Genomic DNA, 12,600 nt, shown 5'->3' with positions numbered 1-12,600 from the left:
AGGGATTGAACCCAGGGGCACTTTACCACTGAGTTATCAGTCCTTTTTATTTTTTGTTTTGAGACAGGGTCCCACTAAGTTTCTGAGCCTGGCCTCAAGCTTGTGATTCTCCTGCCTCTGCCTCCCCAGTTGCTGGGATTACAGGTTTGTGGCACCACGCCCTGCCAAATGCACAAAATGTTTAATTCTCTTGAAGGCTGATTAGTCCTTTCCTTCTTTAGTTGCCTGTGTCATTGGTGACAAGTCTGAGAAATCATTGCCAAAGTCACTACTATGAAGACTTTGACCTGTTTTGATCTAAGAGTTTTATAGTTGTAGGTCTTACATGTAGATTACGGATCCATTTTGAACTAATTTCTGTGTGTGTGCTATTAGGCAAGGGTCTAGCTTCATTCTTTTGCATGTGGATATTCTCTTTCCCCAGCACCATTGGTCAAAAAAGGTCCTCTTCCCATTGAGTGGTCCTGGCAACCTGGTTCCAAGTCATTTGACCATAATGTGAGGGCTCATTTCTGAGCTCTCTGGTCGATTCCATTAGTCTCTGTGCCTGTCTTTATGCCAGTAGCATGCGGTTTTGATCACTGTAGCTTTGTAACACATTTTGAAATCAGGAGGCATGAACTTTGAAATTAATTGCCAAGAATAACGAAACTATTTTCCTGGATTCTATGAGCCATTCTAGCAAATTATTGAACCAGCCAGAGAGGAATGATTGACACTTGGAGTAGTGTTGATAAGGAAGGGCTGATTATAAACATGGTTGTATTCTAGAGGAAAACAAAATAAAATGCCAAACATTTAACCAAGGGCCAGTACTGATGTCATCCTGTCCCACCTGTACTATAACCCAGTGGGGATGATTGGGTCACTTGGCCCCTTTTGAACAAGGCCCTGAAGATGGGATCCAGGAGGGTTAGCTACTACCCTAGAAGAGGCATCCTCAGAGGCCTGCAGCCCCATCCTTCCCTAAGGAGAAACCCACCACCAAGGCTGTCAGAAACCAATCCCCCACACAAAAAGACTATTTTCTTCCTTAGGAGTTTCAGGTAGAGGATGCAAATTGAGCAGTCCATATGGGTAAGGTAAGAAGGAGCAGGACAAAAAGCCTCCTCCCTGCCCTTTACTCCTCTGGCTATTTTAAAGGGTTATCTGAAGGGCGTTGGGGGATGGCATATTCCCCTGTCAGGATTCCTAAGCCCTAACAGTCCAAGCACGGAGGTGGTGGAAGTTGAATAGTTCAGAGCAATAGATAGTCTTTTGGAATCTCCTGCAGTGCTTTACTCCCTACATAAAAAGATCCTGTGTTAATTCAGGAATACTCAGAGGTGAAGTAACTGGATTGTGAGCACTGTAACCAACCAGTCCATCCTAATCTGGATGAACTGTCTGGGCAGTAACTGTAGGCAGATAGGGCATGGCTGGATGAGGTGGGTCACTGGGATCTAGTGACCCTAGAAGGGTCTTCTTCCCAGAGGTCCCTTCCTACTCTATTCGCTCTCACACGTGTGTCCCCCCCCCCCGCTTCTGCCATAAGTGGAGTAACTTCCCTCCACCACACCTTCCATCATGATGTTCCACCTCACCTTGGGCCCAAAGCAATGGACTTGATCCACCAGGGACTGAATCTGTGAAACCATGAGCCAAAATAACCGTTTTCTCCTCTAAGTTGTTCTTGACAGATATTTTGGTCGCAGGGATGCAAAGTCAAATAACACAAACACCAATCCCTGAATTAGCATGGTTTATTCTTCATTCCTCTACTACTAACATTCTAGTTCCTGGGCAATTGGTTCTCCATCCTTGTGACTGCATCCCTGGGAGAAGAGCTCCGGGTCCCATAGTCTGAAGTTCTCAACGATAGAAGAGAAGCACAGCTGCCTCTGTTATCTCCCGGCTGTTGCTGAAATGCACCTGAGTTCCATGTCCATCTGCGTCAAAAGCAGAGAAGTCTCCACACTGCTTGGGATTGCTCTCTGGGAAGTATCCTCCTCCACCAATGCAGTGCTAGGAAACAAGGAGAGGAGGAGGTGGTGATGAGAGGTCTGCCAGGGATTCCAAAGACCTCCAAATCCAGGGGAAAATGCGGTCCTCCTCAATTCTCCGTTGGCAGTGTTGATCTATTTCTCCCAAGAAAACTTCTTAATCTTTAGCCTTAGTGACACACCATCTCCTCCTGACTTTCCTTCAACTTTTCTGCACATTCCTTCTTAGATCCCCTGGCTGGACTCTTCCTTCATGAAATCCTTAAGTGCTGCTCCCTCACAGGGGGACACATTTCCCTCTCCTTGATAGGTTTCTGATCCTCTCTGGCTACAGTTCTGTCTGGAGCTGCTACATAGGAGATGAGCACATACCCTTTGCCGTGGGCAATGGAGGTGTGGAAATGGCTTCTGATGTGTATGAAAGCAGGTGGACCTCACCTCCACTCAGCAGGGGAATGAAGCTCTGGAGATGGGTGTCCCCCAATGAGACTAAGCTATACCCCCCTGAAACCCAATCGCTTTCCTCATTTGGTGGAACTTTCTCAAGGCTCCTCCTCAATAATTAGGGCTTCAGAACATGCTCCCCTCTCTCTTTTTTGTCTTCCTCTCTTGCTTCTTTTGTGGGAGTTGGGGCTGAGAAGCCATCGCTGAACCCCAAGAAAAGGCTACTTTCTGTGTCTGTGTGGCTACGTAATAGCCAGCCCAATTCACCTGGAGTGACCCTGACTGAGTTAGTTGCGTGTTGCAACAACTAACAACTCACTGATGGCCCAAAGCTCTATCCCCAGTCCATTTGTTTCTTGGGCTCAAACTCTATCACTGGGACCTCTCTGAAGGCGCTTCAAGCTCCCCTCAACTGAAACACAGTTAGGTACTTCCAGACGTCATTTAACAATGGGGACACTACCTGAGAACTGCATCTTTGGGCAATTTTGACACTGTGTGGACATGATAGTGTTTTTACACAAACTAAGATGACCATGATGTCACAGGTAATATAAACTCCTGGGGCTTCTGTCATATTTGCAATCTGTCATTGATCAAAATATTATTATGCAGCACTGTATGACTGTGTATCCTTCATTGACCCCAAACCTGTTCATCATCCAGAAACCCTAACTTAATAAATGATATTCTCTTACTCAAATGAAAATGATGAGTTCATTCTAGATTTGTTGTCTTTCTATCATCTGTGTTCAACTGGACATAAGTTTAAAATCTTTGGAATTCATCAGTACCTCCTGTTCCTCCTGTTGGCACTCCCCTATTTCAGGCTTGAACTATTGCGACCACCTCAATATGGGTCTCCCGGTCCTTAATCTCATCCCACTAGAATCTGTCACCACTTTGCTACCAGCATGATTGTTACAAAAATGATCAAGTTGATCTTCCCTTAGTACTTTATTGGCTCCCGTCATCTATAGAATAAAGTTCAAAATCATTGGTGTGATGTGAGGTCCCTTCCTAATCCAGTCCTTGTCACTACCCCCACATACATCTCATGCACCAAAACTGCAAAACAGCTTGCTGCCCCCTCAATGCCACATGCCCTCTGAAACACTGGTGACTCTGAACACATTATTCATTCAACCTAAATTGCACTCATGTTCATGAAGTTCTACCTATGCATCTCTCAAGACAACACAGAAGTTACCTTTCATGCAATCATTTCCCAGACACCCCCAACAGAGTTAGGTGTTCTTGTAGGCCCTCATTGTTTGTTGTTGTTGTTGTGTTGTTTTATTTTGTCTTATTTTTTGTGCTGAGGGTTGAATCTCAGAAGATGGAAAGATCTCCCATGCTCCTGGATAGGAAGAATTAATATTGTCCTACTGGCCACACTGCCAAAAGCATTATAGAGATTTAATGCAATTCCTATTGAAATCCCAATGACATTCTTCATAGAAATAGAAAAGGCAATCATGAAATTTATTTGGAAAAATAAGAGACCCTAAATAGCTAAAGCAATCCTTAGCAAGAAAAGTGAAGTAGACCTTAAACTATACTACAGAGCTATAGTAACAAAAACGGCATGATATTAGCACAAAAATAGATTTGTAGACCAATGGTAAAGAATAGAAGACACAGAGACAAACCCACACAAATACGGTTATCTCATACTAGACAAGGGTGCCAAAAACATTCACTGGAGAAAAGGTAGCCTATTCAACAAATGGCGCTGGCAAAACTGGAAATCCATATGTAACAAAATTAAACCTCTATCTCTCATCCTGCACAAAAATCAACTCAAAGTGGAACAAAGACTTAGGCACTAGAATGGAGACCCTACGCCTAACAGAAGAAAAAATAGGCCCAAATCTTCACCACATTAGCCTAGGATCTGACTTCCTTAACAAGTCTCTTAGAGTACAAGAAATAAAATTAATAATCAACAAATGGGATGTATCAAATTAGAAAGCTTCTTCTCAGCAAAGGGAATAATTAATAACGTGATGAGAGAGCATACAGATTGGGAGAAAATCTTTACCACATGCACCTCGATAAAGCATTAACCTCTAGGATATATAAAGAGCTCAAAAAACTTAACACCAAAAAAACAAATAACCCAATCAATAAATGGGTTAAGGAACTGAACAGACACTTCACAGAAGAGATACAATTGATCAACAAATATATGAAAAAGTGTTCAACATCTCTAGCAATTAGAAAAATACAAATCAAAAGTACTCTAAGATTTCATCTCACTCCTTTCAGAATGGCAATTATCAAGAATACTGGCAACAATAAATATTGATGAGGATGCAGTGAAAAGGTGCACTCATACATTGCTGTTGGGACTGCAAATTGGTGTAACCACTATGGAAAGCACTATGGAGATTCCTCAGAACCACCATTTGACCCAACTATCCTACTCCTCAGTTTACACTCAAAGGACTTAAAATTAGTATACTATAGTGACACAGCCACATCAATGTTTATAGCAGCTCAATTCACAATAGCTAAACTATGGAGCCAATCTAGGTGTCCCTCAATAGATCAATGGATAAAGAAAATGTGGTGCATAAACTCAATGGAATATAACTCAGCTTTAAAAAAGAGTAAAATTATGGGATTTGGCAGTAATTGGTTGGAGTTGGAGAGTATCATGCTAAGCTAAATAAGCCAATCCCACAAAACCAAAGGCTGAATGTTTTCTCTAATATGTGGATGCTAATTCACAATAAGGCAGGGGCACTAACATTTCCTTAGATTAGGCAGAGGGAAGTGATGGGAGAGGAGGGGAGGGGATGTGCAGACAGGAAAGATAGTAGAATGAAACAGACATTATTATTGTACGTATATATGTGACTACATGAGAAATTACACCCCTTCTATGTATGATATATCAAAGTGCATAAATGCATTCTACTATCATGTAAAACTAATTAAAAACAAATAATTTTTTAAAAATCAGTAACTATGAAAATTATTACTAATTTCCATATATCAATTATATCTACTTCCTAAGAATGTGAATCTTTAAAGTGCAAGATTTAAGAGAACATTTAATCAAAACCAGAGTTCTCCAAATTAAAGCTGTATGATGATTCAAAATATAAAAATAACAAATTAAAAATTCATTTATATAGTTCAGGGTTCTCTGACTGGACCTATTGTAACACTTTGTATGGTACTCTCTACACTGGAAAGTAAACTTGGTTGTATTTTCAAAGGAAAATTGAGAGATACTGACTTGTTTAGAGGGTACTATTGTAAGATATAAAGATATTTTAAGGCCTTCTCTCAAGAAGGGATTGAAGTTCTCTTAATTTGTCCATTTTGCATTCTAGATATAACATTAAAATGGATCAACTAGCCTACATACTATAAAATTACAAATGATCAGGGAAAGTGCTTCATTTTCATTTGTTATTAGGTCTAATCTCAATTACTCTCATGAAACAAGGCCTTAAGAAATCACCTATTAAGGGAAAGAAATTAAGGAGACCCCCCCTCCCCAACTTAATACAGATAAGAAAGAAATCAGGGAGATTTTCGGAAGATCCAAATACATATATTGAAATGTTTTAGAACTTATGCCGGATGTTTGACCTCACCTGGAAAGATATTATGCTATTACTTAGCCAAACTTTAGCCTCCAATGAGGAGGCCACCCTAAAAGCAGTTTTGGAAAAACCTACATCTTGCTCATGCCCCAATAGCACAAACTCTCAGCTTCAAAAGGCTTTCGTGGGTTGTTCCTGAATATAATCCTTCCCGTAACTCCAGGTAACAGAATTTTTCACCCCAAAGGCTCAGCATACAGCAATGGTGCATTTGAAACCTCAACCCTTGTTATTGGTCCTAAACAGCACAGGATGCCTGTGCCTGGACAGGAGGTCCTGGAGCCCTGGTGCCTGAGACTCAGCAAGGAGGAAGGGAAGTCACAGTCTCATATTTATATGTGTGTGTGTGTATATATATATATACATATATATATATATATATATGTATATATATTCTCACATAAAGATGAGTACTCTGGATGTTAATATTAAAGTATTTCCAATATTAATGTTATATTTGCAATAGCCTTATGACCTCAACACAAGGAAATATTTCTTTAAGAAAGCAGAAGTTGAGTAGGCACGGTGGCACATGCATATAATTCTAGTGACTCAGGAGGCTACAACATGAGGATGGCAGGTTCAAGGCCAGCCTCAGCAACTTAGCAAGACCATGTCTCAAAATGAAAAGGGGATACAGTTCACTGATAGAGCACCCCTGGATACACTCTCCTGTGTAAAATAAAAAGAAAAGGAAAGAAAGAAAAGAAGGGAGGGAGGAAGGAAGAAGAAAGCAAGCCAAAGCATACTAACTATAAACCAAAAATATTGATAAAATGGACCCCATTCAAATTCTGCTTATATGGCACCATTAAAAGAGTAACCAATATGTGGAAACTAAAGAGAAAAAGGGGAAAGTGGGGCATCTCATGAAAATAGAAGAAAGACCAGTAGAAAAGAGGAAGGACCAGGCAAAGAGGAGAAGAGAAAAAGACAAATGAAAAGTGGTCAAATTATGTCTTGTGCGTGTAGGAATATGTAGCACCAAGGCCAACTGGAATGTATAAATACACCAAGAAAAATGGAAAAAGAGAGTAAAGAGACCAAATGGAGAAGAGAGCAATTTAGATACACATGGCACATCCCACACAGGCCAGCATGCCCCCTGCCGCCCCACGCCTGTGTGCAGGCTGCTGTCTCCCAGAAACTCACGTGCTCTGTGTTGCAGCCAGTGACTCTCATCCCAGCACAGAGAGCATTGGCTGCTTTTTCATTATTAATCACCCTGAACTGGACAAATCCTGCAACAAATTCTCCTGAAAAAGAAAATGCAAACAAGAGCCAAGTATTAAAAAGAGTGACTAGAGCTGGACACAGCGGCGCACATCTGCAATCCCAGCAGCTCAGGAAGTTGAGGCAGGAGGATCCCAAGTTCAACACCAGCACACCAATGTAGTGAGACCATCAGTAACTTAGTGAGATCTTATCTCAAAATTCAAAATTAAAAAAAGACTGGACCTGTAGTGCAGTGACAAAGTGCTCCTGGGATCGATTCCCAGTATTAAATAATAATAATAATAACAACAACGAGAAGCATTTTCTTTTTTAACCAGATGAAGATGCCCTAAGCCAAAAGTTTAGGCTACAGCCAAACATCAAAGCCCCACACCCTTTTGGCCAGTGGTGGATGCATCCCAGCCCTGACCTTGACCTGGGGGAACCTCTGTCATCTGGGGTAAGAGGCTGGAACTCACAGAAGACTTGTTTTCCTAAAGATTGTGGAGAGATCAGACTGTTCAGAAAGCTCACCAGGCCCACCATGGTGGTGCAGCCTGTAATGCCAGTGACTCAGGAGGCTGAGGCCCGAGCATCATAAATTCTAAGCCAGCCTCAGCAACTTAGTGAGACCCTGTCTCAAAAAAATAAATGAATAAAAAGAGCTGGAGAGATAGCTCAGTAGTAGAATACCCTTGGACTCAATCACCAATAACACTAAATAAGAAGAAAATAGAAAGAAAGATTGCTATGTAAAGTTGAGCAGGTTAAGCAATTGTCAGATGCAGCCACCTGTTGCTGTTGACACCCATCTCAGCCAGTGACCATGGGCTTGTTTTCCCAGCATCACCTGCCTTCCCACTGTCGTTAAAGTTTAAGCAAACAGTAGGGTGCAGCAACCAGTGTGGCCAAACTAGAAGGTTCCAGCGAGGGGTGAAGAGAGATAAGAAAAATAAAGACTCACACACACACACATAAAATTTTGAAGATAAAGCTGGGGTCGGGTGGAGTGCTGCTCTCTGATGGAGAAGCAGGTCTGAAGCGTTACTCCAGCAATCTCCATTTATATATGTCTCATTATCAGGTTAAAGACTCTGCATGAATTATTCTTTGTATTCAGGAAAATTACAGGACTGGAAACACTTATGCAGCTTTTCCACAGCTGAAACGTGCAATGTTAGGAGCTTTGTGGAGTGCTCCTAACATTGCACATTGCAGCTGTGGAAAAGCTGCATAAGTGTAAAGGTACTGTTAAGAGGACAGGCTCAGGAGTCACAGAGCTGGTGAAAACATTGTGTAGTCAGCAAGAGAGTTCCTCTATTCCCAGGAGCTGTGTGCCTGAGATCACGGTGGAAGCTGATAAGACTTGTACACAGAGCCTCCTCACGCAGGGCATTCCCACAGCAGCTAAGCATCCTGTGCCCTGGCGCAGAAACATTCCAAGGCACCAGGCATGCCCCAATCATGAGGTCATCAGAGACTCCCAATCTCAGTCACTGCTCTCCCATACTCTTTCACTGCTCTCCACAGTAGGAGAGTGGTAGCTCAGTGGTAGGGCTCTTGCCTAGCATGTGTGAAGCACTGGGTTCAAATCTCAGCACCACATATATAAATAAATAACATGAAGGTCCATTAACAAACATACAAAAAATTTTTAAAAAGGCAATGGCTTTTGATTTTCTGATCCAAGTCTTAATTTCTGTGGTTTTATGATACTGAAAAAAAAGTCTTTTTTTTTTTTTTTTTTTTGGAGTAGGGGGTATCAGGGATTGAACTCAGGAGCACTTGAACTCTGAACCACATCCGCAGCCCAATTATGTATTTTATTTAGGGACAGGGTCTCAGTGAGTTGCTTAGTGCCTCACTTTTAAGAAAATTAATATCTATCCTTCAAAATAAAAATAAATCTTCACTGGATTCAGTGTTGCATATCTGTAATCCCAGTGGTTCTAAAAGCTGAGGAAGGAGAATCATGAGTTCAAAGTCAGCCTCAGAAAGTTAGCAAGGCCCTAACTCAGTGAGACCCTGTCTCTAAATAAAATATTTAAAAGGGCTGGGGGTGTGGCTCAGTGGTTAAGTGCCCCTGGTTCAATTCCCAGGACCAGAATAAACAAATACATAAATAAAAACAAATCTTCCTCGCCACTTTGCTAGTTCTTTCCTGTAAACATTAGCCTTTGCCTTTTCTTAACTATTATAAGAGGCTGCACAGGGAGGTAGTTAGGAAGGCTGGGTTTATTCCCTATAAAATGGAGAAAATTGTAATCCTAACCGCATAATTTTCTTGTATGTAATGACACAGAATCATGTCAAATTCCTAGAAATGAGTCTGACATATTTTAACAGCTCAATAAGTGAATACTAGCTTTTGCTTTTTTTGGTGGTGGTACTGGGGATTGAATGCAGGGGTGCTCTGGCACTGAGCCACATCCCCAACCCATTTTATTATTTATGTTGAGACAGGGTCTTTCTAGGTTATTGAGGCTGGCCTCAAACTTGCAATCCTCCTGCCTCAAGCCTCCAGAGTAGCTGGGATGAAAAGAATGCACTTCTGACCCTGTCTAGCAGTTCTTTATTATTGTTATTTACCCTCTTTCCCTCTTTCACCAAGAGTTCAAGAAAGGACTTCTGATTGGACTTTGGGAGCAAACACTCACTTTGTCCATTAGGTGAGTAGTAAGATGCGGTTTTCTGAGCATCACCAAAGTCGTAGACCACAGGTATTGCTGGGCCATTGTCATTCCAACACTTCCCTAATCCATACTTCACTGGGTATTTCTATAGGAACCAAAAAGAAAAGTTTTGTAAGGACAGTAGATATGCCGCCATTTTGGACAGAAAATGGATCCCTTCAAGTCAACTGTCATTACTCAGAAACTAGTCCTAATAATGACGACTCCTTCTTCCCCATAGCAGGATCTCCCCAAGAGTCCCAAGTCCTCTGTGTCTCTTCCTCTTTCTTCCCTCTCTTCTCTCCCTTAGGGCTCTTCCCTTGCCCTAAGCTGGGATATCGCCATCTATCTGAGCTGGTGACCCATGCTGGGTTCACAAAATCTGACTATTCCAATAACTTAAGAAAATGACAAAGAAATCACGCAAACACACAGATGTACCTGTGCTCACACACACCCACTTGCAGCTCCTGGGATATGCATGATATTTCAGTGAACTCATTAAAATACCACTCAAATAGAAGTGGCTTTGATTTTCCCAGCCACTCACTCAGGACATGGCTCCAGAGAGCTGATTTGTCCCCCAACCCCAAACACTTAAGTGCTCCCCAGCCAGCAGCTCTGTGTACCTGGTAGAGGCCAAACAGATTGTGTCCCAAATGCTTGAAGAAGCCAGACGTGGTGCGGTACCTCAGCAGAGAGCTGTTCCGCCAGTTCTTCATGGGGCTCTTGTTGGGCACATGCCAGATGCCCAGGTCCGCAGCCTGGATGTCATAGTAGCCAGGGTTCTGGAAAGCAACCAATACTGAGACTGACCAGCCCAGGTCCCACAGGAGCAAAAGACACACATGGGCTTTCTCAGCTGAGCTGACAGCTCTGAGCTCCAGGTGGACAGATGGCCAGCCGTGCTCACACACACCCACCTCCAGGAGATCATGCCCCCACCAACACCCCGCTGCCTCATGGCCTTGTGGGAGGAAGCTGGATATCGCCATCTATCTGAGCTGGTGACCCATGCTGGGTTCACAGAATCTGACTATTCCAATAACTTAAGAAAATGACAAAGAAAGCACGCAAACACAGAGATGTACCTTTTCAAAATCAGGGGGTGGCTCTGTGACCTTAGGGGTTCATGGAAAGAGAGAGAACCACTGGAATTCTTTATTCTTATATAGGGAACACACAAGGGGATGTTCCATGGAACATTCTATCCCAAAAAGGGCAAAGGGGTAGGATTAGAAAGGAAGAGGAGAGTGTAATTCAGCTCCATCAGGTGACACCAACTCCTGAAGCCACACTTTCCTTATCCCAATGGAGGTAAAGCCTAATGTATTTCGGGTTGCAATAACTGTTCAGTACCCCTTTACTCAGGACTTAAGGGTGTGCACACAGATTCTGTTCAGAGAGGCTCCTGACACTGGGATACAAGACATTAGTTATTTCTCTTCTGCTCCAGCCCCATGGCTGCAGCCCCCCTCCCAACCCACCTCCTGCATGCTGTGCCCAGCCACACAGAGGTCCTCACCCTTTCCCAGTGGCACCCACCTTGTAGTCGTCACTGGTGGCCGCCCCTGCAGACCCGAAGGTGTTGTAATTGGCCCAGTTGCCGTCCCCCTCTGGGTAGTCTGCTCTGTTGCCCTGCTGGCTGGACCACCGATCGCCCACCGTGCACTTCCCAGCCATGTTGTTCTCGTGCACACTGGCCACCAGGGTCCAGCCACCACCCGCAGAGGTCATGTCACAGAAGGTCTGGTAGACGGCACCATCCTTGGCCCGGAGGAAATACAGGCCATCTGTGGAGAGAACCAGCCCAGTCTCCCTGTCTGCGAGCTCCTGGTCCATCTGAGCCGTAAGACCAGAATGCCCTGGGAGCTAAAACTGTATTCTGAAGGTTCTCACACTGTTCACTTATCTCCAAGGGGAAAATAAGAATCCTCCATGGGTATCTCGTGTTTCTTCCCTTCTAAAGCAGAGGTGTTGACCACCATTGTTCTGTGCTCTTAGTCACACAGGTGACACACACCATCTGGCAGGGGAGTCCTGCTTTGTCAGCCACACCAGAGGTCAGATCTAGGTGAGCTGACTTTTGGGACACATCAGACCTCACAGTCCTTCCTTGCCTCATGCCCTCCCACCTCAATCTGATGCTCCAGCACCCCAGACACATATTATCCTTCAAGTCTCTCCTTAAACTTCTCTGAGACCTCTCCCCTAAGATTCCCACCAGCAAAGCTGATGGCTTCCTCCTTTGTCCTCCCACTCTGCATTGTCCTAACACTAATTCTTCTCAAAGAATTTATAAAGCACATACAGAAAGATGGTTCCGTCGTTTAGAGACAGCCTCCCTCTGGACAGGAGAGGCCAGAAATCCTCATGGAGCCTCATCTCAGCAGAGATCAGAATGAGGCCCCTGCACTTCTCAGAGCACATGCCTCCTGGGCTTTAATGTGGGACTCAGATTCCCCAAGTTCAGAGTGGGCCTCTTCTCCACAACCTGCAGGGGGCTGGTCCCTGTGAGCACCTGGCACATTTCTCCCTTGGCCCCACAGGCAGCTCACCTAGATCTTACCAGAAAGCCCGTGATTCCCCCCAAACCACGGCAACTTGGGAAGCTTGTGAGGGGCTCCTCCGTGGTCATCCCTCCCCGCCCCCCGACTTCCATGG

General features: G+C 43.7%; 1 protein-coding gene across 1 annotated transcript; it reads right to left on the bottom strand.

Annotated features, from left to right (window-relative positions):
• Positions 1-1,769: 1,769 nt before the first annotated feature.
• Positions 1,770-11,778, bottom strand: LOC144368677 (intelectin-2-like). The gene is made up of 5 exons (XM_078027830.1): positions 11,482-11,778; positions 10,566-10,724; positions 9,922-10,042; positions 7,202-7,305; positions 1,770-2,004 (listed from the first exon to the last, which is right to left on the bottom strand). Exons 1-5 carry the CDS (start codon positions 11,776-11,778, stop codon positions 1,852-1,854), a joined length of 834 nt encoding a protein of 277 aa, XP_077883956.1. The 3' UTR covers positions 1,770-1,851.
• Positions 11,779-12,600: the final 822 nt, after the last annotated feature.

Source organism: Ictidomys tridecemlineatus, chromosome 11 (assembly GCF_052094955.1).
Source record: "Ictidomys tridecemlineatus isolate mIctTri1 chromosome 11, mIctTri1.hap1, whole genome shotgun sequence".
Classification (NCBI taxonomy): Eukaryota; Metazoa; Chordata; class Mammalia; order Rodentia; family Sciuridae; genus Ictidomys; species Ictidomys tridecemlineatus.
The sequence above is the reverse complement of the archived record's forward strand: the minus strand, read 5'-3'. Positions and strand labels throughout refer to the sequence as shown.